Source organism: Musca autumnalis, unplaced genomic scaffold (genome assembly GCF_047663935.1).
Source record: "Musca autumnalis isolate F117 unplaced genomic scaffold, ASM4766393v1 scaffold_4, whole genome shotgun sequence".
NCBI classification, from domain to species: Eukaryota; Metazoa; Arthropoda; class Insecta; order Diptera; family Muscidae; genus Musca; species Musca autumnalis.
The window spans coordinates 132,543,834-132,571,584 of NW_027411977.1; the positions used below are offsets into that span (position 1 = coordinate 132,543,834).

Sequence of the window (27,751 nt, forward strand, 5' to 3'; positions counted from 1 at the left end):
CTTAATTTAGAACACTTTTTGATGACTTTCCAAATTTAATTTGACGACTTTCGTCAAAAAAATTAGTTGCATATTTTGCATATTTTTTGCATATTTTGCATATTTTTTGCATATTTTGCATATTTTTTGCATATTTTGTGCATATGCAAAATATGCAAATATGCAAAAAAATAAAAAATATGAGCCTGTCATTGCATTCAGTTTTCTTCAAAACGAATTTTGGTCCAATCAGAATTTTCGTATCTTTATTAATAAAAAATATGCAAATATGCAAAATCCGATGTCTAACGATAACTCAAAAGTTTGTACAAACTTTTACAAAATGCTGTTCGATAACAAACTTGTTCAGCAAAAGAGAAATGAGAAGCACTTGCGATTAGTTGCAAGAACTTGTAAATACTTTTTACTTGCGAAGTTATCGAACATACCTATTATTTGATATAACTTTAGCTAAACAAACAACGTTTTTTTGGAATACTGTTTATTTACAACAAAATATGTACATAAGTTTAATGGATAAATGATGAAATTTTGTCTATGATGTGAGAATACCAAAAACAACAAAGTAGAGATAACAAAAAATTGATGATTTTCATATGAAAATGTTCACGAAAAAAACGAAATTTAGGCATGAATTAGAAAACCATGGCCATGGTGATGATCAACAGGTGCCAAATGTTCCTCCTCAATTATTTTCTTTTTAGGTGTATAAGGATTGTGTTCAGGATCAGCATTCAAACTGTAAAAGAAAATAAAAAATAACCTTTAATTATCGAACGAAATACACTCCGAAGTTGGCGAACTTACTGATAGTAATTAACAGCTTCTTCACACTTGACATTGTACCACCAGTCACAGGCGAATTCCTTTTGATTAAAAATAGTACCATTTGTACACAAAAATGATGCTCCCTGATGTCCTTCGCGACCATCGTGACAAACGTGATAAGCTTGACAACCTGTCTCTACGTTGGCATACATTCCGGGTACAGCTGGGACATGGGCACATGAGAAAGAGGTATGGGGTACTTCATGGTATACAGGGTAGTCAACACCAGGTACTCCAGGTATTTTATTCAAATCTTGTTTTTCCTCCTTGTGATGGTGAGCCTCACCTGCAGGCGGATGAAAGAGAGTGCCATAAGTCTGCAAAACCAAAAGCAGAAGAAGAAGTGTAATACAATTTGTTACAATGATGATTTGTGGTTAGTAGTTGGGTGTATTAATCTATTTGGCCTTTCCATGTTGGTGTTGTTTGCCAACATTTTCATTTGAAGTCTTTTGATTGAATGGTTTGTTTATTGTGGTTTTCTATGAAATTGTTTTTTTTTTTGCTATTGTTGTTATGGTTGATTGAGTTTCGGATTCCCATTGTATCTTTTTTTGCTTGATGTAATACTTTAATATTTTTGAAATGATAATTTCTTAATGAAATGCAATTTGTGGCACACTTTCTGCTTCAGAAAAAAGTATGTACATATGTAATTTAAACAAAATAAATAAAAACAAATCGTCTGCTCCGTCGGAAAAGGTCGTAAGTCCACTTTTTTTGGAAATCGCGTTTTTGTTACAGGATGATAGTGCAAGTCAAAACACGTCGTATGATACAAAGAAAATGGTAGTATGTCGCGTTTTTCTATACGTTTTGCCCTTGTCGGAAAAGGTCGTAAGTCCACAAAACGTACAAATTTGAGTACGAAAAGGTCGCAAATCCACAGGAAAATGTATACTTTAAAAGAATACTACAGCTAATGTAGTTCAGATATAATGTTTAACGTCATCCATGGTTGGGGTACAATGTAAAGAACAAAGGAGTAGGGATGATAATCGGATGATATTTGGCGAAGCCTGTGGACCAAACTTTTGAACAAAAATGTGATAATTTCTATATTGCAACGATAATTTACATTTGAAATCTATTTTCCCCTATACGCGAACTGATTATAAAAGATGGACTTCTGGCCGTTTCATTGATACAAATTTGGATGCTGTATGTGTTCAAATACCTCATATATTGAAATATTTGTAAAAAAATCTAAATTTTTACTGTTTTTACTGTCGTATATCTTACTTAACTTTATCAACTGGTAATTTGTGGTTTCTCTAGGGACATTTATTCACATAACGAGATTAGTTTGTATTAGGGATACGCAAGTCGATTTTCAAGTAATCGATTCCTCGATTCTTTGATTTGAAGAATCTAAAAATCGGAATCGAGTTTTGACTTCATAGAGAATCGAAAGATCAATTTTCTATTATAATTCTTCGATTCTTCCGAAAGATCAATTCTGTTTTGACTTTTTGATGTACCACGAAAATGAAATATACAGATTACATTGGTAAGAGCAAGACAACAATATTATATTATTTGTTGTACTGATGAACAAAGTTAATCTAACGGTACGGCAGTGTTAAACGCGAAGCATTGTACACTAAAACGTTCACATTTTCAACTAAGGAGTCATCTCGATCGAACAATTCTTTTAACCAAATGAGTCCTAAGTAAGAATCAAAGGATCGAAAGATCGATTTTTGCTAGTTTGTATTCTTATCCCTAGTTTGTATTCTGAATTCAATAAAGTAATACCTTCTGACGGATGGGTAAGTGCAATGTTTATATTATTAAATGATTCTAAAATAATAATTGATTGAAATGTTATTAAACTAAGAAGACATCATGGTTTTTGCTAACAAAGAGCAGTATGAATTTGGAATGGAATTAGATGATGGTGTCATGGGTCTAGTTCCATATGGTTTTCACGAAGATTCCGAAAGCTCTGATGATAAACTTCCCAAACGCAGGAAGACATTACATGCTGAAGATTCTACATGGTTTGCAGACAAAAACAAAAGATGCAGTGAGTTGGGGCAGAAATACTTGGGAAGACAAAAAAGGACACTATTTGGGATTACAATGTAACTAAGAAACCACGTACCGGTCCACGTTGCTGGCGCTTGAAACAGTTTATGTTATCTTTTCTTATATCAATTAAATTTTTTTGCATCACAAATTAGTTGGGATATGCAAGTGAATATCAATAACAAGTAAGAACGTCGTTAAATTCGTCCAGGCCTCCACAGTGAGTTGTATTGAATTTTACTTCAATTAGTTTCCTTTCGTTTATGAAGTAGACTAAATACCAAATTTCAACCATTTCGGTAAAACAATGTGGCTAACCTTCAAAATACTATATGAAGGCGTGGACCTATATAGACAAATTTATGTTAGAAAGTTTTATACCCGAAACGAAGAATAAATACCAAATTTCAGCCATTTCGGAGGAATTTTGAGGCCACACCTTCAAAATACCAGAAATCGGGAGGTACCGTTCTATAGGCGTCAATACCAAACATCCTAGAAGTAATAGAAACTTCTATACCAAATCTATCTTAAAAATTGCGAGCTGTATCTTAATTTCAAAAGACGGACAGACGGTCATTGTTATACCGACTTAGAATTTTACTCTGGTCGGTTCTTATTGCTAAAATATGTACCCAGGATTGGGGAAACGGAATCGTTCGTAAGTTTTATATATATAGCGCATTAACCAGCTCCTCCGAAATTCAACAAAATATATAGCCTACTTCCACCAAGGGACATCCCTGTGCATAATCTGAAAATTACATGCAATAAGTACTTAGGGTCGGAGATTCAATAACCGTTGCCTCGCAAATTAATTTTTTTTTTAAAAAATAGGGCCTGCCCCTGCCCCCTCCGAAATTCAAAAAATGCGGAACATACAGACATACACACATTGTCTTTTATATATAACGACCTCTCCACAAAATTTTGTGACGATCGGTACAAAATTGAGGCCTAGAGTTTTATCACAATTGTTAATGGATGGACGGACACACATAGCTAGATCGCTTTATCTCGTCAAGATATGAAAAAATGGCAAGGGGAGAGGGTCTACGTCGAATACTTCGCGATGTTACGAATATTGGACAAACAAACTTATAATACCCTTTCCACAGTGTTTTTAAAGTATAAATATTTTATTTTAAAAACGTCCGTAAATTGTAGGAAAAGGTCGTAAGTCCCTACAAAAATACAAAACTGTACAAGGAAGAGGTCGTAAGTCCAAAGACATCCAATTATCTCCCAAACGCGACGGAATTTTATCAAACAAAGTAAAGGTATTGGAGCGGAATAAATAAACGAAAAATACTGCCTTTACCACCTTAATAAAATCTTTATTACAGAAAGCGCTGTAATGTTTTTTCTTCCTCCTGAAAAATTTATTGAGAGGGACTTACGACCTTTTCCGACGGAGCAGACGAAATATACAATACGTTATACAGTGCTGCACAAAAGTGTCAGAAACGTAACAGTTATTATTTAAATTAATGAATTTGTGCCAAAGGAAGAAAGTACGTCTTGCCTGATATTGTTTATTTCTAATTGATATGCATGGAATCTTCTTCATATTAACGAGACTGAATGGTGTGTAGAAGGCTTTGTGCGATATCTTCTATATGAAAGCCACTGAGACTCGAACTATTAAACAAATATGCCAAATTGCTTGAAATAAATAGGAAGAACGAACAAAAGAATAAAACTCTCATAGAAATATAATGGATACGTCTACACTGAACTTGAAAGTACCAGAGGAGTGTTCCTTTTCGGATCACAGGGCGATACACTTTCAAGTCTGGTATAAAAGTATAACGCAACCGCCTCACAGGAACGCCAGAATGACCAACTGAGAGAAATTGAAATCTCTAGCTTATTCAAGGCTGAGCGAAATACCAGAACTTCATAACGTGTGGTTACTTAATAGATAAGTTGAAGATCTTATAAGTGTTATCCGGGATTGCTTAAGGAAATCTTGCCCATATCCAGGTGGGAGAATAAAGAACTGGCAAATCAAAGAAAGTGTAACGTGACAAAATGTTCACGTACATAATTCAACAACAACTACCTTTATCACACGGAACCAGCCATCCAATATGCAACATATACTACATCATTACCACCAATCCGCTTCGGAGATAACATGCAATGCAAAGGATAAGTGCATTCCGGCGTAACTTTACAACAATGTTGAGCAAAACAGAATATAAGAGAATTTAACATTTGTCGTTTTTCATGGTGTTTCTAAATTGTTTTTTAATTGTGAAAAGAAAGTTTTAATCTAAAATCGTGGATGAAATTATTTATTAAATAATAATTGCAAAAAATACTTAAACGTTTGAGTTTTTTGAATTAATAAAAGTAAGAGTATTTTACAGCAGCCACCAGTGGATGCCCGTGCACACCATTGCTTTACAACGACCGCCGTCAGTGCTTACGACTAATAATTCTCATTTACTTCATACTGTAGGTCACTGAAGTATTTCAGAAATGGTTGAGAATGGTGAGCTTACTACTGCAGGGGGTACAAAAGACTGTTGTAAATCCGCCAACTTACATCTCGGTGCTAAAGTGTTGGGAATACTTTTTGAGGGCTACCCATTAAGTTGTGGTGGCTAATACATACACAGGGCTTTCGAGTCAGCTGTTCCACTGGGTCTTCCGGTCAGCAGTTCCACAGGGCCTTCGGGTCAGCTGTTCCACTGGGCCTTCGGGTCAGCAGTTCCACAGGGCATTCGTGTCAGCTGTTCCACAGGGCCTTCGGGCAGCTGTTCCATAGTTAGAAACCAGTAGCGCATGGTAGAAATTAGACCATAACATTAAACTAATACCCTAACCCATCGTGTTCCCGAACATCAGCAACCGAACGCCGAACTCATCGTGCCCCCGAACACCGGCAGCCATCGTACATCAACAGCAGAACGCCGAACCCACCGTATTCCCGAACATCAACTGCCGAACCCATCGTACTCCCGAGCATCCACTGCCGAACGCCGAACCCATCTTATTCCCGAACACCAAAAGCCGACTGCCGAATACCTCGCTATCCCGAACATCAACATCCGACTGCCGAACTCCTCGTCGCCCGAACTACCACAGCCGAACGCCGAACCTATCGTGTTCCCGAACACCAGCAGCAGTTTCTGCCGAATTCAACAATCGACTGCCGCACGCAGTCAAGCGCCGAATACTACCCACCACGTCGACCAAATGAAGACGAACCTTCTTTTGTGAACCGTCGTCATAATAGCAGCTCCCTGATCATATATAACCCGTCTTCTTGATCACATATAACCCGTCATCGCAATTATCTATAAACCGTCATCCCGATTATCTACAAACTATCATCAACACACCAGGTTCCCGACAATCTACGAACTGTCGGCAAAATCGCCCGGTTTCCGATATCAACAACCATCGATTCCGACGAGTCGTCAGAGCAAGGATAACCACTGTCTTAATACGTCCACACATCACGAAGCCCCAGCTCACGAGTCCCAGACCACCTGGTCACCTTCACGCCAACGATTAATCCATAATCTATACCAATTGAATATATTGTTATCGTATTTATCCCCGAGTAGATTGTAATCTAGTGTTTAATCAATAAACTCCGACTTAAACCCCCAGGAAAGGGAGAATACTAGTTTTCTCATTCAATAAGATTTAGTGGGTCTTTATGGAGACCCTGGACACGACTGGTCTTACCCCCAGCCAACGAGAAAACCACGTTACAAAAGGTCAGCGGAAGGCATATATCAAGGCTAAACTTAATGCAAAGTGGGACCTATACAAGGATATTTTCAATAAGTATAAGAGTGAGATCAGAAAAGCTAGGATGGGTTCTTGGAGAAACTTCAGCAAAGCAATAGAGGGAGTTAATCCAGCGACAATATTTCGCAAGCCGATCTTAAAGGATCCAAATTTTATTGGTAACATTAAGCAAAGTGATGGCACGTAGACGAACTCCGCTCTATAGGCTCTAGACCTATTGGCAAAACTCCACTTTCCGAAGTGCAATGATTCCAATTCTTATTTGTCTAGTGTAGATACGAATCGCTCTTTCCTAATTTCTCTTAAATGGTGTTTTATTCTCTTTCGTGTGAAAAACAATGTTTTGAGCAGCCATGGTTTAGAAAAGAGCTGAGCAAAATCGAGAGAGGCAAATTTAAGGGAGAATTAATATTTAATTTTTCTTGATGTTTCATTACTTATTTAAACATTTTTTAACATTCATGTTGTCTAAAATCGTCCACAATGCAAAGTATTAAAAAATATAAATAAAAAATTGCATAAATATTTAATTGCTTATGGTTCACAAAAAACTAAGAGTACGTTTTCACAATTTGCCTGTGTACGAGCACACAGGCGTGCTCACCCCTGGTCTAGAATCTAAACGAATACTGAAGAGCGTTCGAAGAGACGCGTAATTGCGCTTTATTCCATAGGGAAAAGTAGGGGTATCAGATCACGTGTAATTCACTGGATGTATAGGACAGTGGTTTGCTCTATCTTGATCTATGGCTGCCTCGTTTGGTGGTATGCCCTAAATAATACATTGAATTGGTACAGGTTAGCTACTATGCAACGAGCTGTATCAGTTCTCATTACAGGAGCAATGTGCTGTACTGAATATCCATCGCCAAATCCGACTACATTTCACTACTCTGGACTTTGAAACATCTGAAGTAACAATCTCTGATAGAAAAGAGTAGGTGCAGAGCCGGAAATTTCTCCATAACCTATTCATTTTCACTGATGGGCCGAAGATGGAAGAACGTACGCTCGTTTAAATTTGAAGTAACCGTTAAGTTTATGGTGTACCAGGACACTGAAATGTTGAGGCTGTTGAAACACTTGATGAACTAGCAAGGCGAGGTTCTCAGTCGACAAACTTAATAAGCTCTATGAAGAGAAAATCTGGCAGGACGGACAATCTGGGCGGCGATCTCAGGACGTGAAACTCAGTGTTTTTTCTATGTGAGATTGCGCTGTGGAAGAGTCTCTCTATTGAAGACTTCAAGATTCTATAGAAGACTCTAGGGCGTTCTATCTATAGAATACCTGAGGATTTTCTTTACATCAGCGTCAGCGTCTTCTTTCTATAGAAGATCACAGGGTTTTCTTTCTATAGAAGACCTTAGAGTCTATAGAAGACTTTAGGACCTTCTTTCTCAGGTTATTCTTTATATAGAAGGCATCAGAATATTTCACCTATTGATGTCCTCAGAGTCTTCATTCTGTAGAAGATCTCAGGGTATTCTTTCTATAGAAGACTTTAGGATCGTTTTTCTATAGAAGACCTCAGGATCGTTTTTTATAGAAGACCTCCAGTATTCTACATACATATATAAGTCGTCAGAGTCTTCTGTCTATAAAAGTCCACAGAATTCAATCTATAGAAGACCTCAGAAATGTCTATCTATGGGACACTGCAGGGTCTTCTGTATATAGAAGACATTAGGGTCTTCTTTTATGGAGCATCTTGGGTCTTCTATCTATAGAAGTCCTCAGGAATTTCTGTCTAGAGAAGATTTCAGGGTCTTCTTCTATAAAAGACCTCAAGATATTTTTTATAGAAGAGCTCAGGGTCTTCTTTCATAGAAAACCTTAGGGTTTTCTTTTACAGAAGTTCTCCGGGTCATCTTTTATTGAAGTTCTCAGGGCCTTCTTTTATATAGGAGCTCTGGGTCTGCTGTCTGTAGAGGACTTCAGGGGTTTTTTTTATAGAAGACCCAAAGGCCTTCTGTCTATAGAAGAGCTCAGAGTTTTTACCAATAGTAGCTGTCTGTGTCTTTTATCTGTAGAAGGCTTCAATATTTTTGATCTATCGAAGACGTCAATGTTTGCTTTTATAGAAAACCTTAAGATTCCAGAGATGATTTCAGGGACTGCTTTATGGAAGACTTAATGTCTTTCTTATATAGAAGAAATAAGAGTCTTCTTTCTATAGAATACCTACGAGTATTCTGTCAATAGAAGAACTCAGGGTCTACTTTCTGTAGAAGAACTCAGCGTCTTCTATATATTGAAGATCTGAGATTCGTCTATATATTGAAGACATCAGGGTCTTCTATTTATAGAAACCTCAAGGTTTCCTTTTTATAGAAGACTTCAGGTTCTTCTTTCTGCAGAGGACCTAAGGGTCTTCTATCTATGGAAGACGTCAGGGTCTTCTATCTATGTAGATCCCAGGGTCATCTATTTGTAGAAGATCTCAGAATCTTCTATAATGAAGGCCACCTTAACTTCTAGCAAAAGAAGACCACTGAATCTTGTACCTAAAGGAGACCACTGGATTTCAATCATCATACGGCTAAATGGTCCTTTATCTGCAGAAGGTACATGTGACATTTTATCTAAAGTTTCTTCTACTAAAGATGACTACAAGGCCATCTGGCTATTGACTACCCCAAACTCTTCCAAGCACAAGATCTTCTAACCACTAGGCATTCTTTCTAAGAAGACCAGCGTATTACATCCGATTTTGGACGAATATGTCGATAAAAACTTCAATATTTGTGAAATCGGCCGGTATCGTTATATGGGGACAATTCGAAAACGTAGATAAAATCTTAAAAAATACCTGCAATCGGGAGATACCGTAATATGGGGGCTGCTCCAAAACGTGCACCGATGTCCATAATTTTTAGTCGACAATTGTTTTGACCAATTTGAATGCTAAATGCCAAGGTTCCCTGGAGTCACGAAACTTATCCACCAAAAACTGTCAACATAGGTCACGAAACTTCGCCACCAAAAATTGTCAACATAGGTCACGAAACTTCGCCACCAAAAATTGTCAATATAAGTCCATGTTTTGGTATAGCTCCCATATAACCATGGCACAATTACCCAGGTAGTGGTATCGTAAAATGTTGAATATGTTATGTCAAAAAATTCTTTGTTGTTGGGGAAATTACAACGAAAATATTTTTTTTTTAATTGATTTGACATTTCATATTCGGTGATGCCACTACCCTGGCAATTGTGCCATGCATATAACAGTACCACACGATATTCGGTATTTTGAAGATTTTAGATAAAATTTTTAACCGAACTAGCTGTAATGTAACTTTTGAGGTTCTTAGTGGCCATAACACTTCTCCATCAAGAACTGTCAATATAGGTCCATGTTTAGGTATAACGATACCTTCCAATTGCGCGTAAAAGTTATAGCGGTTTAATTCGGATAATAAGAACAAATCTTAAAAAAGCGCTCCCAATCATATTGAGAAACATTGTAAATTAATGGCTTCCTACATACCATATGATTACTGAGGTCCCATAACTTTAGTGAAAAATATGTACATTTTCGCGGAAAATAAGAAAGAATTAAAAAATTGATAATTTGCAACATGCTTTAATAAAATTCAAGCTGTTTATGTATCTTAAATATAAAAAACAAAAAAATATATTGGAGAAAATGTAGGAAAACTAGGTCGGAGTTATTCATCTATTTTAGGTAAAATTCACGCGAAAACGCACATTTATCATTGTAATCATTTCCCGAAAACAGGCTAACATCTTGAGGAAGATTGGGAAGGTGTTCATATATATTTTGGGTACCTTTAAATGTGAAATAATTTTGACGGAAAACTATATCGGGTAATATAATTTGCGCAAAGTGCACACACATTTTATGCGCATCAGATTTCGCTATCAACCGCGAAGAAATACATGGATCTAAACCTATTTCAATAAAATCCATCAAGAACCGTGTATGTAGCATCACACAGTATTTTGGGATAAATCGGATGCAGTTTCCATACCGCTTAACTTTTTAAACTTCTGTTTCCGAAAAAACGCGAGTGATGTGTCGGTTTCTTAACAGAAAAAGAAACGATCTACGAAAAACGCGAATTAATCCGCGATATTTTCAAAAATATTTTTCGCCGATCTAGTGGATGGATTTTCACATAGTCAATATACATATCAAATTAAACGTAATCGCAAGTACTTTAATCCTATGATATGTTTTTGGAAATAACCGAGTGCCCGTCCAAGTTAAATCAAAAATACAAAAAACACCTAAAATCTGGCATCAAAATTTCAGCATCCATAAAAGGTGGATGCAGTGGAAATTTTAAAAGGTGATACATTAGAAGTGTAATCTTCATTTTGTATTCTTCTACTTTTGAAACCATTCAAACCAGCAATCGAATAGCAGTGTAAAAAACGTCGACGTTCCTGACAAAATAGCCTGAAAATTACAAACAACCCCTACACACAGAAAAATATATGTTCGAAATATGTTTGGATCCAAATAAATATTTGTTTGGGACTGATTGCAAACAAATATATGTTTAGATCCAAACATAATTTGTTTGTGTCCAAACAAATATATGTTTGCAACATTTTGTAACATATCTCAATTTTACATGTTTGGGTGCCAACATATTTTTTATGTTAGAACATTTTTTTATGGGTGGAGAGGATTTTTGTAAAAGAGAGTAACAACAGGGCTCTCGCAGCTAGGAGACCCAGACGGTTTGGGATGTGGAAAAGAAAAAAAGAAGAGGAAAAGAAAAAAATGGTATTAATTATGTTGGCCTTTTTTCTTCATTGTTCTAGAGAACATCGTCGAGTAAAGACGGTAAAGTGAGTAAATAAATCAGTGTTTTGTCTTTCCTTAATGAAATTGTTCTCTTTAGTAAATGAAGTGTCCAATACATTTTATAATTGAATCAAAAAGGTGAATGGAAAATGTTTTATTGGACAAGGAAGAAATCGCATTTAATATTGGTAATTACATCAATACATTTTTCATATACATACATATTTGAAATGTGGATGTACCTATTTATTATATTATATAATCATTTGATTCCAGATGCCGATTTCCCGCTGATAATTTAAACTTTGAAGAAAATGTGTTTTATTTCATAACCAAGGAGAAGCGTTCAACGATGTTTCTATATAATTTTTCTTTTTAAAAGTGTGCCTTTTTATTATTACAGTGTTTTATTTAACTTGCCTTGGTGTGTGTTTAGTTCAAATCTGGTAACTCATTTTTAACACAGTTGCAGTTGACCAATCGAACTAAAACTTTGCATACTTCTCAGATTTGGATGACAATACACGAATATGAAGTCAAAACCAATATTGGTCCATTTTTACACTGTTTTACAGTGTTTTATCTAATTTGCTTTTCAAATCTGGTAACTCATTTTTCACATAGTTGCAGTTTACCAATCGAACTTAAAATTTGTACACTTTTTAGATTTGGATGACAATACATGAATATGAAATCAAAACTAATATTGGTCCATTCTTACACTGTTTTTACGGTGTCTAACTTGACCCCCTTTTCAAATCTGGTAACTGATTTTTAACACGGTTGCAGTTGACCAATCGAACTAAAACTTTGCACACTTTTTAGATTTAGATGACAATACATGAATATGAAACCATAACAAATATGGGTCCATTGTTTCCTATAGCCCCCATATAACGATACCACCCGATTTCTGGTATTTTGCTTTTCAAATCTGGTAACTCGTCTTTCACGCAGTTGCAGGTGACCAATCGTACTTAAACTTTGCACATTTTTCAGATTTAGATGACAATACATGAATATGAAACCAAAACCAATATGGGTCCACTTTTTCCGTTCATTGCAAAATACCAGAAGTCGGGTGGTACCGGACTTCTGGTATTTTGCAATGAACGGAAAGAAACAAAACGATTCCCGTACCAATCACACAACGCCACAAACTTTTCAGCTTCTCTGAATCGTTTCATTCTCACAACCAAAACAAAAACACAAACTTTTCAACGTAAAAAGATGGAAACCGTACGATTGGTGAAATGTAACTTCGGCTATGCTTTGCCAAGTTGTTTCATTCACCACCGAAACGACAAGTATTTTTGGGAAACGTTTGCCGTGCGTTATGGTCAATGACACACTCAGACACACACACACACACATGTGATTGCTTAACAACCCTATAAGTTAGCATCAGCATACCACAGTGAATTTTATCAACCACCAAACGTTTTTGATTTATTCACATGTGTTAAGTACTATTTAGTTTTCTATCTGTTGTTGTGGAGTTGAGTACTTTTCGCTTTTCGTTTTGTTCGTACTCACGAATGTAAACAAAACGAAACTAAACAGCGAGCTCGGCCAACGAGGGTTATGTTTCGTTTTGTATTGTTCCTATGGAAAATACGAAACGAAACGATTGGAAATTTTATTTAAAGTATTTTTACGTACTCTGGTATTTTGAGGATTTTGTCTTCATTTTTAGCCCGAATTTGCTGTAACTTGGAATTTGGAGTTCTCAATAGTCCAGGAACTTCCCCACTAAAAATTGTGGATGTAGGTCAAGGTTTAATATAGCATCCATATAACTGTGCCACCCAATTTCAATCATTTTAATCTACATTTTCTGCTCAAATGGGCTGTAGTTCGGCATTTGGGGATCTCAGTGGTCAAAAAATGTATTTACTAAAAAGTTAAAAATAAAAAATAATTTAAAAAAATTAAGTTTCAGTGTTTTATTTAGAAATGCACTTAAAACTAAAAAATAATTTGTCGCTTAGCCTCAATATATATATTCTTTCTCATGATAGAATCTCACAAATAAAACGCTTGCCGTTTAATTTTGCCACCATTCATAATTTAAATGCAAGCGTTTTATTTGAGAGATTCTATCATGAGAAAGAATATATTTATTGAGGCTAAGCGACAAATTATTTTTTAGTTTTAAGTGCATTTCTAAATAAAACACTGAAACTTAATTTTTTTAAATTATTTTTTATTATAAGTTATTTCATTTAGTTTTTGTTTTGTGTTATGAATTTCTTTGGAATTTTGTACGTACCTATGCGTCTGTGTTGCTTTGCCTTTTTTTCTATGCCCTTCAATAAAAAACAGCACCATTTATAAATGTGTTTACATGTTAAAAATAGCCAGTGAGTGCTTGCTTAGAGCAAGTGAGCATAAATTTCAATGTGTTTCACATTGACATTTACGCTACCTTGCTCTCAGAAAGCGTCCAATGGTGCATGTGTTTTTTTTTGGCTTTTGGGTTTGTATTTGTTTGCACCCAAACATATATTTGTTTGCTGGACCCAAACATATGTTATGTTTGGGACTGCTTGCAAACAAATATATGTTTGCTGCAAAATATGTTTGGGACATATGTTAGAGAGTCCATTTTTTTTGTGTATGACACCGTGTGTAGTTGTTGGAGCGCTCGAACGCATCTGCCGATTCGGTCCAAAATATGGCCATGGTAATTTTTTTGTACGAACTTAGTTTAAGTTCAAAGATGAGCCATATCGATCCACGACTTTAGGTATCTCCTCCACAAAAGTTCAATATTTTAAACTAAAATGGTGCACACGATATCTCTCAAAGGCAGTAACCGATTTGATCTATACTTTGCACATCGTTATATTTCTACGGGACATAGATTAGATTCGAATACGTAAATGTATTTTAATACCTGCTCTCGAATCTGTTTTATATTTGTTGTAATAACTTGTATTCGCTGGGCCCATTACAATGGTACAAGTTTTTTCTGGGACAAGTCCATACTTCCTGAGAAAATAGCCCTAAAAATCCCTATGTCACCATGTGTAGTGGCTGGATCGTACGATAACTCCTGAACGGATCAGCCGATTCGGTCCAAAGTTTGGCCTTCGTGATATTTTTTCTAAACTTAATTCGAAGATGGGCACTATCGGTGCGCACCTTCCGGTGCAAGACCACGCTTCCTGACATAGTGGTCCAAAACCTCTAAGTTATAGGGTGACCAACTGATATGACTGGTGGGCGCGATATCTAACGAATGGAATAATTCCAACAAGTAAGAACGGCGTTAAGTTCAGCCAAGCCGAACTTGTTATACCCTCCACCTTGAGTTATATTGAAATAAAATGGCACAATTAGTTTCCTTTCGTTTATGAAGAAGACTAAATACCAAATTTCAGCAAGTTCGGTAAAATAATGAATGTGACTAAACTTCAAGCTACCGAAATTTGGGAGGGGGCTATATCAGAACGTCGATCTATACCTACAAATTTCTGGCGGAACGTTTTTAGACTCAAAGAAGACTAAATACAAAATTGACCGAAAATCAAGAGCTGCGTTTCTATGGAGGATATAGGAACCCGCGGCCCTATACTGATAATTCTCTTCTGGAATATTTTTTAACCCCATGGAAGACTAAATAACAAATTCCAGTCTTTCGGTGGGATATTGACGTTACAACCTTCAGAATTACGAAAATCGGAAGGTACCGTTCTATGGGTTCTATATCGAAACGTGGACCTATACCGACAAATTCTAAGTACCAAATTTCAGTACCATTTCAGCCGGTGGGGGTCTGTGGCCTCAACCTTCAAAATACCGAAAATCGGGAGGTACCTTTCTATGGGGGCTATATGAAGGCGTGGACCTATACCGACAAATTTCTAAGTACCAAATTTTAGCCATTTCGGTCTGATAATGAGGCTAAAATACCGGAAATAGGGAGGCACCGTTCTATACGAAGGAGTGGACCTATACCGACAAATTTCATATGGAACGTTTAATAACCGAAAAGGAAGACTAAATAAAAAATTTCAGCCATTTCGGTGGAATATTAAGACCACAACCTTCAAAATACCGGATATAGGGAGGCACCGTTCCATGGGGGCTATACTAAGGCGTGGGCCTGTACCGAAAAGTATCTTGGGGAAAGTTTTAAACTCCCACCGAAGACTAAATACCAAATTTCAGCCATTTCGGTGTGACAATGAGGCTGAAACCTTCAAAATACAGAAAATCGGGTGGTACCGTTCTATACGAGAACGTGGACCTATACCAACTAATTTCATATGGAACGTTTAGTACTCCCAAATAAAGACCAAATACCAAATTTCAGCCATTTCGAAAATTGGGTGGTACCGTTCTATGGGGGCTATATGAAGGCGTGGACCAATACCGATAAATTTCTGGGGGAAAGTTTTATACCATCAACGAAGACTAATTACCAAATTTCAGTCATTTCGGTGTGATAATGTGGCTAAAACCATCAAAATACCGAAAATCTGGTGGTACCGTTCTACGAGGGCTCAAATCAAAACATGGACCGATATAGATCATTTGCAATACCAAACATCCTAGGAGTAATAGAAACTTCTATACCAAATTACAAAGCTCTATCTTAAAAATTGCGAGCTGTATCTTGATTTCAACAGACGGACGCACAGACGGGTAGGTTATATCGACTTTTACCCTGATCAAGAATATATATATACTTTATAGGGTCTCCTATGAATTTTTCGATGTGTTACAAACGGAATGACAATTTTAATTATACCCTCCACATTATGATATAAAAATGTCGGTCCATTTCTTCAAGTACCTCCGCAACACTTTTGAGCTTCAAATATATTTTTTGTCTCCTAAATACATAATTATTGGGGAAAAGAATTTTGGTTGCATAGCCGATATTCGATGCGATATTGTTATTAAATTAACGTTTCAAATCAAACAGTCTGAGGGTATATCTTTGTCGACTGATATTGTTTTAGTCGCTTATAAAATCGTACAGTTTTAGAAATTTTTGTGTGCGGGAACACACACATACATAGTTACCGAATCCAATTTCAAGATAAATTTTTATTTTTTCACCTTTACCTCAAATTCTGACATTCAAAACCATATACGGTACAGTACACTTGACAGTTTTTGACGAATTAAAATATCTGCAGAGTTATAACGGATAACGGCATTTATGTGACCAAAGTAAGGCAACGAATTAAAAGACTTGTAATTCTTGTTACAAATATGGAATGACCGATACACGAAACAACACAAGTAGACGGACGGACACACTGATATAATTACGCACCTTCAAATACTGAAACTGTAACAAATTAACCGGTTCCAAGACATGGCTACTATGAACAAAAAGTGATAAAATTGCCTCAACAAAAAACGAAAAAGAAAACGAAAATTAAAAAAAAAGTGAACGACACATTAAACCGAAACCCATTGTGATTGTAAATCAATGAAATAATTAAATGGATTGATTGTTAACTAAATCCAAAAACTCAAAAAAAAAAAAAGATCAACAAAAGCGAGCACGAAACTAAATCGTAGCGAATTGAACCTAGGCGACTAAGGAAAATTTTTATAGGTCAAAAGAGATTGTTGTGAATATGAAATGAAAATGAATATTCGAAAATTATGGGTTTCAAAATTCGTTATTTGTTACTAAAGAAAATAATTTACAGTTGGTAATTTTTGATGAGGAAGTGATTTCCAAAAAAATAATAAATGTCAAACCGTAATCTTCTTTGAAAAACCAGAAATATCTTTTTGCAAAAAAGTGTACTTACCTGAACTTGAATGGCATAGACCGCATAAGCCGAAACTAAACAGAGACAAATTGTGGTAAGAAAACGTTGGGATTGCATCTTGTTTTACGATGGACCTTTCAGAAGATTTGTTTTTGGTAAAATTGTGATTATTATTTTTCTTAAAAAAAAACTTTGCAAAAAGAAACCAACCGTGTTTTTTCTTCAATTTGGAAATTTAAGGGGTTCAAAATAGTTCTTTCTCCGTTGCGTCCACTTTTTAGTTAACTTCTTTTCCGTTAGACTTGAAAACTTCAACTGATTTGGCCTAACTATCCGCCAAAGCCTCTGAATGCAATCAATGATTGTTTCTTGAAATGTTTTTTGTTTCTGTTGTCTTTAACAATGCAAAAGCTTTCAAATAATTGTAAGGCGTTGTTGTAGCTGTTGCTACATTTTATGTATGTTTAAACTAGTACGTGGTACATGAACGAGCTGCTGCTAATGGTAATATAAACTGTGCATGCAGCATTGGTTGAATACTTCCCGAGGTCCACCATACATATGCTTTTACAAGCTTCATTATGATTTTTGGTGGTGGCGCACAGTGTTTGGCTACGGACACAACAATTTCTTAACATCTTTGTTAGGGAATGGATTTTTAAAAACTTAGAAAACACTAAATAGGTATCAGCATTTAGTTAAAATATTTATGCCCAGATCATTATGTGGGGAGAGTATTATGAGTTGGATTTGACCAAAACGTTTGTAACACATCGAAATAATGTTCGTATGCCTACCTTTATCTATACCAAAATAAATGTCTAGACTAGCTGAGTCGATCAGGCTATATCTGTCTGTCTATCTAAACCTTGCAGGTCGCAATTTTTCGCTCTGACGATTATTTCAGTTATCCTAAAACTCGACTTTCGAATTTTTCATAACCGCAGCAAATCGATTATAATCGATTACACTGTGCTACAAAAGTTCACTAAAAAATATTCAGGCATTCTGATGAAAAAATTCTATCGTATTGGGGTCCATGGATAACGAAAATACGTTTGGTTCCTTTGGTTCACTTCGGCAAATGTAGTGAAAAACGGGGTTCCTAAGATTTTTCAACTTTAAACTAGCATAACTTCTATTTTTCACAAAAAATTTTGATTGGTTTTCTTTTAAAGGGGCAAATAATATCTTTCGAACACGCCATTAAGTTTTGAAATCGGTTAGGAAATGGCAAAGTTATAGTGGCTGAAGTGCAAAAAAAACTCATTAAAAAACGGGAAAATGTTTTCCTTGTGCTCCAGGCTGCTTAGAAGGTACCAAACAGTATAACTATTAATTTTTACCATAAAGGGATTTATGTTAGCTTTAGAAAACTGGAAAAGCTAATGAAATCGGTTGAATAATAGATAAGTTATACAATTTTTTGTGTTTTTACTTTTGGGGTTTTTATTCAAGTCCGTCCCTCCTTCCGTCTGTGCTAATCTCTCTAGCATCCACACAAATTGAGATAGGACGCTGAAATTTTGGAAAGATGGGATTTTTTTTTGCAGGAATATATGTAGATTATCCTGAGGATGCAATTCATGAAAATTGCGAAATATTGATTATGAATAAATAAATATACAAATCAAAAACATGACCTCGAGCTTGAATTAATTTATCAATTGACATGGAATATCTTGTTCGAAGATGGACTATATCGGTCTACGTTTAGGTATAGCCCCCATATAATGGTACCGCCCGATTTCAGATATTTTGACGATTTTAGTTAAATCTTCGGACCAAATTTGCAGTATATTTGGCATTTGGGGTTCTCAGTGATCAAGCAACATCTCCACCAAAAAGTTTGGTCTTAGATCCACGTTTTGTTCTAGCCCCCATATAACGGTACCGCCCGATTTCAGGTATTTCGACGTTTTTTGAACAAAAGGTGGACCCATGTCCATAATTTTTTGTGGAGATGTTTCTTGATCATGGAGAACTCTAACCCCCATTATTATAAGACTTCTTTTGTTATAGTTTGTATTTAGCGAATAGATTTATAGCGTTCCGGTTAACTTAAAGTTAAAAGTGATGATTGAATTTAAAGGAGGAGCTTCAAGTCATTAACTTTCAATGTGAAAATTATATTTTTAATGCCTCCAAATTAGTTTATTTTGCATTTTGAAATCCATCAGATAGTAAAAGAACACATGTAATAATGGCCCCAAGTGCCAAATTATAGATAATTCGGAAGGAAAACGTAGGTAAAAACGTAGGAAGACACGGTTATATGGGGGCTATAACAAAACATAGACCTATGTCCATAATTTTTGTTGGAGAAGTTTCATGGCCACATCGAACCTTAAATGCCAAATAATAATTTCGTCCGGAAAAGTAGCTAAAATCTTAAAAATATCTGAAATTGGGTGTACCATTAAATTGGAGCTATATGAAAACGTGGACCTATGTTCCTAATATTTGGTGGAGATGTTTCTTGGTCATTTCGAACCTTAAATGTCAAATTATAGCTAATTCAGCGTGAAAATCGTCAAAATTCCTGAAATTGGGCGGTACCGTTATATGTGGGCTGTTCCAGAACGTGGACCGATGTAGTCCATCTTTGAACTTGACCTGCCATAAAACAAAATGTCCATTTTTCCACAATTTCAGCTTCCTATCACAATTTTTGTGAATTCTATAGTAATTACCATAGACGGACGGAGGTACGAACTTGCATAAAAAACAAAAAGTAAAAACACAAAAAATTGCATAACTTATCTATTTTTCAACAGATATATTTCAGATAGATAGATGGTTGTTGTGCGAAGGAAAATTTGTATCCGACATATCGATGCGAATTCGTACCAAAATCGTAAGAAAAACATTGGTATATGCGACGTTCTCTCAGCAATCGGAACGAAATCTGAACAAATTCCCCTACGAAAAATCGTATAGAAATCTGAACGATTTTTTTTTCCGAAATTGTTCAGATGTGTCGGACAGCCGACATTTGGTTTGCTGGGTATATATCATGATTTTGCAGCTGCGAAGTCTTTCGGCCCCATTCCGTTCTCGGATGTTTCATTAAGGAGTCTAAATTTCCCGACTGTTGAGTCATAGATATTCTCATTCCCAATTTTGGCATTAAAATTTAAATGTCATGGGCAGGAAAAGCTTTTTTTCTGAGAACCAACAAAATATGTATAGTCTTTGTGAGAATCTTCATCAAGGTCAACTGGGATGATATCAAAATTGATGGTCGTTCTGGCTCAATTGTGGACTCTACCTGTATGAATGTGGAATCGAAGGAAATCACACACTCCCTTCCACCTACATCGGTGAAGAGGGCTAGATCAATAGAAAAGCCACATTCTTCCTTAAAGAGACCGTCATCGATTGAAGAAGTCAAACCCTATACATCCCCTATCTGCAACTCAAAATCTGAGCTCACGAAGAACTCCAACAAAAGATTGTTATTAAAACTGGTCCTAGCCACAAGTTGCCTTTGACAGATCTGTGTCTGTAGATGAATTATGCCGAAGAGTTTTATCAGCATGAGTGTCAACGCCCTTAGTGGACTCAGAACTCATATAAACGGTTTTCAGAATAACTCTTAATTTCCAATCTGGTAATTGGTGAATTAACAGTTCAAGCCCGGAACAAGAGGGCCTGGTCATCAAACCTCCCTTTGCCAGTAGAACACAGACAACGACCTCTTAGCATCATGCAGATTAACCTGTATCACTGTAGAGTGACTGCTGTCGAAATTCTCCTAGCTTTCGTGAAATTCCAAGTTGACATCGCCTTAGTCCAGGGGCTATATTAACACAAAGCAAGGGGTTTGGAATCTCTACTGCTATCTAGCATGACGGAACATTTTCCGGCAACACAGACACGTAACTAGAAATGAACCTGTACTACATTTCGGAGGGGGCGGGTAGATGATGGTTCACAGATGTCCATAACTGCATTGCAAATCGCTTAAAACAAATCAACCTGCCGAAACGACGATTGTAGTAGATCCAGACTTGACACAAAAGTTCTTGCGTGCATTGCAGATGTTCGGGATCTCAATTTCTATAAATCCATGGTTGAGGGCCAGGTTTTGATATTTAAAGCTCTCAAGGTGGTTGTCATCAAAGCGCATGCTCCACTTCTGAAGGAGTGGTTCTATATAGCCCATATACTAAGTTTGGCTAAAATATTACAAATGCCAAGTTTTGGACTGAATCGGATGATCCGTTCGAGAGTTATCATGCGCTCCAGCCACCACATATGGTTCCATAGGAGTTTTTTTACAGCTTTCCGGCCATTTTCGAAGGAAGTGTGGACTTGCCCCTGAAAAATACTTACACCGTCGTAAGGGTTGCAGCGAATACAAATATTTGCAAAACCATCAAAGCGGTTCGAAATTTTCTAAAATTTTGTGTGGGAGGTACCCGAAGGAGTGGACTGATATAGTCCATATTCGAACTTGGAGTGGCCGGATATAGTCCATTCTCCAACTTGATCTATGTTAGATAGAGGTTTCACGATGTGCAAAGTATAGACCAAATCGGTTACTCCCTTTAATAGTTATCGTGCGCACAATTTTTTCGAACTTTTTTGGGGGAGGTACCTTAAGGGGTGGACCGATATGGCACATTTTCGAACTTAAACTATATATGTAGGGGCAAAGTATTACGAACGCCAAATTTTGGACCAAATCGGTTGATCCGTTCGAGTAATACCCTGCGCTCCAATCACCACACATGGTGCCATAGAGGGTTTTTACACCTTTCGGGCTATTTTCTCAGGAAGTATGAACTTACCCTGAGAAAACTTGTACCTTTATAATAGGGGCAGCGAATACAAGTTGTTATATCAAAAATCAAAGCCATTCGAGAGCGGGCCCTAAACTGAACTTTTCCGAAATTTTGTTTGAGAGGTACCCGAATGAGTGGACCGATAGATTCCATATTGGAACCTCATCTATGCCTGGCAGATATGTAAAGTATGGACCAAATCGGTTACTACCTTTAAGAGTTATCGTTCGCACAATTTTTCCGAACATTTTCGAACTTTTGTGGGGGAAGTACCTGAAGCAGTGGGCCGATATGGCCCATCTTCCAACTTAAACTAAGTTTGGACAAAATATTACGAAGGCCACATTTTGGACGAAATCGGTTCATCCGTTCGAGAGTTATCGTGCGCACCAGCCAGCCAGACAGACGGAAGGACATTGCTAAATCGACTTCAAATTGTCTGAAAAGGATTTCGTACAAACATACTTGGGGTCTAAAACCATTATATATATAAGGCACATTTTGCCCGTATGAAAGTGTATGTACCCTCGTTAGCATAAATTCTGAGGGTATAAAAATAAGGTTGTTGGACCGTGTAATGAACACAACTAAAAACAGTTGTTGGTGCTAATTTTTTTATGAAGACAAGAGCTTCGTGGAACTAGAGTAAAGGTAGGACTATGGGAGCCTTTGAAGAACTAGCTACAGCGGGTTGCGGGGTTAGTGTCCTTCTCTACTCGAGCCATGTCCATATTACATAAATTATTGTAGACTCCCGATTTATTTAAAGGATAAAATACATTTGGACAAAGATTAAAAAGTGGTGCAAAAGTTTCTTGAAACAACCCCTTGAAATTGAAGAGAATATCTAATGGTGTCCTTCGAAAAACAAAACTTTACAATATATATTGACTCTTCATTGTGAAGAAAGATTCATCGCCTTATATAATGGCAACGAAGGACTCTCTGATGTTGTGAGAGCCATGCCTCTATACCCTCACCAACCTACATCCTAATGGCATATATTTTGATATTTTAGGATCCCATATAAGATCACTCACCCCAATATAAAGTCCCTAATCCATCATATGAGAAACGTCTTTTTAAAGTTTTTAGCAATTCATTTTAGAATTATATAAAATTCATATTTATTCAAAACATAGTTTTTTAATATATTTGTACGAGTAAGGGATTACATAAGATTCTATCAGCAGTCTTTTAAGTACTAAGTATGGGTATAATATTCATGTAAATTTTAACGACTAATGGTAATGCTTCGTTTAATGATATCTTACATGGCAATTTTTTTTATATTCTGTTAATCCCATAAAGGGTTAATAGTACGTAAAAGTATCTAATATGTTCAAAAGAAATTCTTTTCTCGTTTGTTCAGATATTTTGGTTTTGTTTTTTTTTTTTTTTTTTTGTTTTTGACTAGAAGACAAAATAGACAGACATTGAATGTTCTGTTATCAAAACAAAAAAAGAAACTATTCTAGTGATGAGAGATATTGTATATACATATGTATGTTAATGCAAAAAAAAAAAATAATAATAATCATGTATAACACTTTATAACATTCATATGATCTCTCCCGCTTTTCTCTCTGATCAGTACAACAAATTTATGATTAGGACAAAACAAAATCCGATCAAATCAAATGTATGAATGTAAAAAGGCACAGAAAAAAATAAAAAAAACACACTTACCAACATACGTCGATCGTAGTGAAGGCCTCCATTAGATGAGTATGCTGCAGATTTGTTTTTGCTAAAGGTGGCTATAGATTTCATAAAGTATTGTTGTTTTGCTGATCGTACAGTAATAGACGAAATTAATATAATATTAGGAAAATTATGCATATATTTTGATTCATTATCTATGGAATTGAATTGTTATAAGAAGGCTATTATAATTTTTAATTCATGATGGAACCATATATAAAAATTCAAATAAGTTCATAAAAAATAGATAATGCATCAAAATATTTTCTTTAAAACTAATTAATACTTAGCGAGTAAGACTTTCAAGTGAAATTTTGTCCATTTAGGTAATGTTAAGAGTTTCATCAGTTTTCATAGTTCATGTGGTTTGATTTTTTTTTTTTTTTGTCTTCCTAAAAAGTTGATAACCAAGATGAACGAGATGTGAGGACTTTCTAAGATGATGAGAAGTAGCTCGGCCTAGAACTGGGGTGATTGCATCTAATTCTTCCTTCTTAATTCAATTTGGATATGATGGTTATGATGATCGTTGGTTATGCACAATTGGAGTGGCAATTGTTTGTGGTTTCAATGACGTCTATGCAAGAAACTCAATGTCGATGTGAAAGCCAATAAGGTTCATGAATGTTTCCAAACACACACTCCACATTATAAAGCTGACGGACGTTTTGGTTTTGACGATTCGGATCATTAAAAGGCCAAATTGGTTTGATTTTTTCAGGCGTTTCACTGAATAGATGGAATGCTTTGACGTATCGTGTAAATAATGCCGATCAGAATTTGGAATATTGGCCTAACTTCAGTTCCACAGGTGTCTGGTGACGAATAAGAGAATACCGGTAGTTCACCAGGGACTATTAATTGTTTCCTTTTGTGTATGGAGGCAGTTTGTAATGCACCTAACGTGGATGTGTAACTCAAGTCAAATTGGTGACCACATATAAGTGAAGGTTGATTCGATGGTTGTGAAATCTTGCTTTATGTAATGTTATTTGTACAGGAATGTTGACAACTGACACTCGACGGGTGTGAGTTTTTCAAGTTTGTGTGGATTTGTGGCGATAGGAACTAGGCTTTGTTTTCCAAAGATTTATAGTCGTGTGCTTACCCTATAGGCAAAGCACTACACTCTTTGACACGACTGGTCGAAACACTCCACCACTTGTTCCCAAAACAAAATCCAGAATAAAAAATTTACTATTCACTTTCACGTAAGATGAGGTATTCGTAATTTATGCCTATTCGAAAGTCCCTAAAAAAATTATCATCATCAAAATTTGCACTTATTTCATGTTTTCCATTGCTTACCCTTACGAATGATAGGGGCTTTATATCAGGCACAATTAAAGTAATTGTTGGAGGTATGCAATGATACTTTACTAAATACGATCACTTTGAATTTTCAAGATTAAATTGATACTTAAAATGTTGATGTATTCTCCTCGAAAGATTGGTAATAAAGGAAAGTTTAGAAGTTGGTCGCGGATCAGCAAGCCTTTGATATTAATAAGGAATTGATAATATAATAAAATGTCAAAAGGTTGTTCTTGGTGTTGGAAAACGTTTTTGTTTTAACCGATAAGTATCGAAAGATATCTGATATAGATACATATTATGAAAGGGTTAGACGATTTTATTTGAATTAAATCCACCTTAATATCCAAGAATTTCAGTCAAATATTCTTTTATAAGAAAGAAATATTGCATGTTGATAAATTTCAGCATCTTATTAGGACTAATTACAGGCATATGTATGTACAGTACTTCTGTGTTAAAGGAGACAACTCTGAAAGAGCTTGAAAATGTTAAGACATATGTATGTTATTTGGGCCACGATCAAAACAGAAGAGAAAAAAAAAGCTTTGTATTTTACAGTTGTTGAAGATCATTGTTCTATCTAACAAAAGCAAATGAAAAAAGTGGAGAAACAAGAATAAATCAAATATCAAAGGATATTAAAACCTTTTATGAATTTTATTAGTTTTATCCAAATAATTGGTTAATATGTTGTCTGTGTGGATTTAAAGTCGACTTTTTACGGGTCAAGTGAACTACGACGAACGAGGAGAAAATCGACGCAAATTGGCTTCAACAAATCTCATGCAGATATTCGATTGTTCAGATCAAAACAAAAAGTGAAAAAATCTTTTTAATATTTTGTGTGTTTTTGCCGGTGTAAAGACAATTGTGGTTATGTCAATATTATAACAAATAAATATATTGAATTTTGGTTTGTGAACCAACAAAATTCTAATAAAATCTGTTTTTATTTTGGTTTCGGTAACAGTGTCCACCACAAACCTGATAATTTCGCAAGAAATTCGCTGCGAAATTAGCCGGAAAAAAGGACACTAAGGACGAATGTCTTTCCCATGGTAAGTACCTATGGCCCTTCCTTCCATGTCCTCTAGCAAGTAGTAGTGGTTTCCTAGTTTCTGCTTTATACGGGATTTTATGAAAACTGGTGATAATTTTGAACTGAATGATTTTTCGGCACAACTTTGTGAAAAATTTCTGTGGAATACAATTTGCCCTACATTGTAGCTTTGGAGCCGGGTCCTAAGGTTGTAGGAATGCTGATTTTTCTCGTACGCATCTCTTATGTGTTTACGTAAGTCCTGTCTAATAAGTTGGAGACTGTCGTCTTTAGAAATTTTGGCTGTGGGCTCGTCCAAAAGATTCAACTTTCTCAGCAGATCGTATGCTGATCCGTGAGTTATCATGTCAATACCGAAAAGGGCATGATAAGGAGAACAGCCGATCGTTTGGTGAAAGCCGTTACGTAGTGCACAGCTTATAGACGATAGGTTTTGGTCCCACTGCTTATGGTCATTCTTCAAGTAGGCTCTTATGCCTGCAATCAACGAACGGTTTACCCGTTCGGATGCATTGGACTGTGGGCTATATAAAGCTGTATACACATGCTTGATGCCCATCTCCGTGAGAAATGCGTTCAACTCATTAGAACGAAATTGACTTCCATTGTCAGTTAGGAGACACTCGGGTACTCCGTAAACATGGAAAATATGTTGCAATAAGAAGTCTTTGATTGGAGATGCCGTAAATTTTTTCAAAGGACAAAGCCAATGAAACTTTGAAAGGTGGTCGAGAACAATGAGAAGGCCAATGTGGCCACTCTTGCTCCTTGGATATGGTCCAAGGATGTCAACGTATAGGCGTTGAAAGGGACGTACTGATTCCACCAATTTACCCATTGGCGGTTTCAAGATTATGTTCGGAGCTTTGGTGGTTTTGCAAACTTCGCAATTTCGTACATAATCACGCACATCCTTAACCATTCCTGGCCAAAAAAATGTGCGTCGTAGTAACTCCAATGTTTTCGCCATTCCACCATGAGCGGCACTAGGAATGTCATGAGCCCTCGAAATGGTGTCATTGCGAAGTCTGTGTGGAATCCACAGTTTCCAACTAATTTGCTCCTGGGCCTCTTCTCCCGAGTAGTGCTCAGTGCGGTAATATACGTATTTATCTAATATTTTCATGTCCGGGTATTTGCTTGGATCATTAACTATTCGTGTTTTTAAGTGGCAATAATCGTCATCATCAAAATACGGAGAGTCGAATGCTACCCCTGGCTCAGAAATCTCCAAAGATGAAATTTCATCACTTGGAATTCTCGAAAGAGCATCCGGAACGATGTGGTCTTTTCCTTTTCGGTGGCTTATGCTAAATCGGTAAGGCTGCAATTTAAATACCCATCTGGCTAGCCTTCCACTTAAGTCAGGCTGCCGCATAAGCCACAGTAGACTCGAGTGGTCTGTTACCACTTCAAATTCCTGAAGCTCGAGGTAGCATCGAAACTTTTTGATAGCTTCAAGAGCAGCTAAACACTCACGCTCCGTAACGCTGTAGTTACGTTGCGCGGTGTTTAACTTTTTGCTCATGAAGGCTATCGGCTTTTCATTACCCTCATCATCGAGTTGGACGAGCACAGCACCGATGCCAAAGTCACTTGCATCACAGTGTAAATAGAATTTCTTGGAGAAATCCGGGTTACTTAACACTGGTGCAGAAGTGAGAAGTGCCTTGACTCGGTCAAAGGCTTGCTGTGCTTCGTCAGTCCAATTGAATTTACGCTT

The 27,751-nt window shown here is 36.3% G+C and overlaps 1 protein-coding gene across 4 annotated transcripts in view; it reads right to left on the bottom strand.

Moving 5' to 3' along the window:
* Positions 1 to 534: 534 nt before the first annotated feature.
* The window catches only part of LOC141402814 (uncharacterized), a 35,346-nt gene continuing 8,129 nt past the window's right edge, over positions 535 to 27,751 (bottom strand). The window contains exons 1-4 of one of the 4 annotated variants that reach the window (XM_073984798.1): positions 17,368 to 17,526; positions 17,197 to 17,291; positions 808 to 1,145; positions 535 to 739 (exon numbers count right to left, since the gene is read on the bottom strand). In XM_073984798.1, coding sequence (XP_073840899.1) covers positions 625 to 739; positions 808 to 1,145; positions 17,197 to 17,274 — 531 coding nt within the window. In that variant the 5' untranslated portion in view covers positions 17,275 to 17,291; positions 17,368 to 17,526 and the 3' untranslated portion in view covers positions 535 to 624. Of the gene's footprint in view, positions 740 to 807; positions 1,146 to 17,196; positions 17,313 to 17,367; positions 17,527 to 23,636; positions 23,855 to 27,751 lie in introns of those variants that run through there. The other 3 variants (XM_073984796.1, XM_073984797.1, XM_073984799.1) reach the window with 3 other exon arrangements.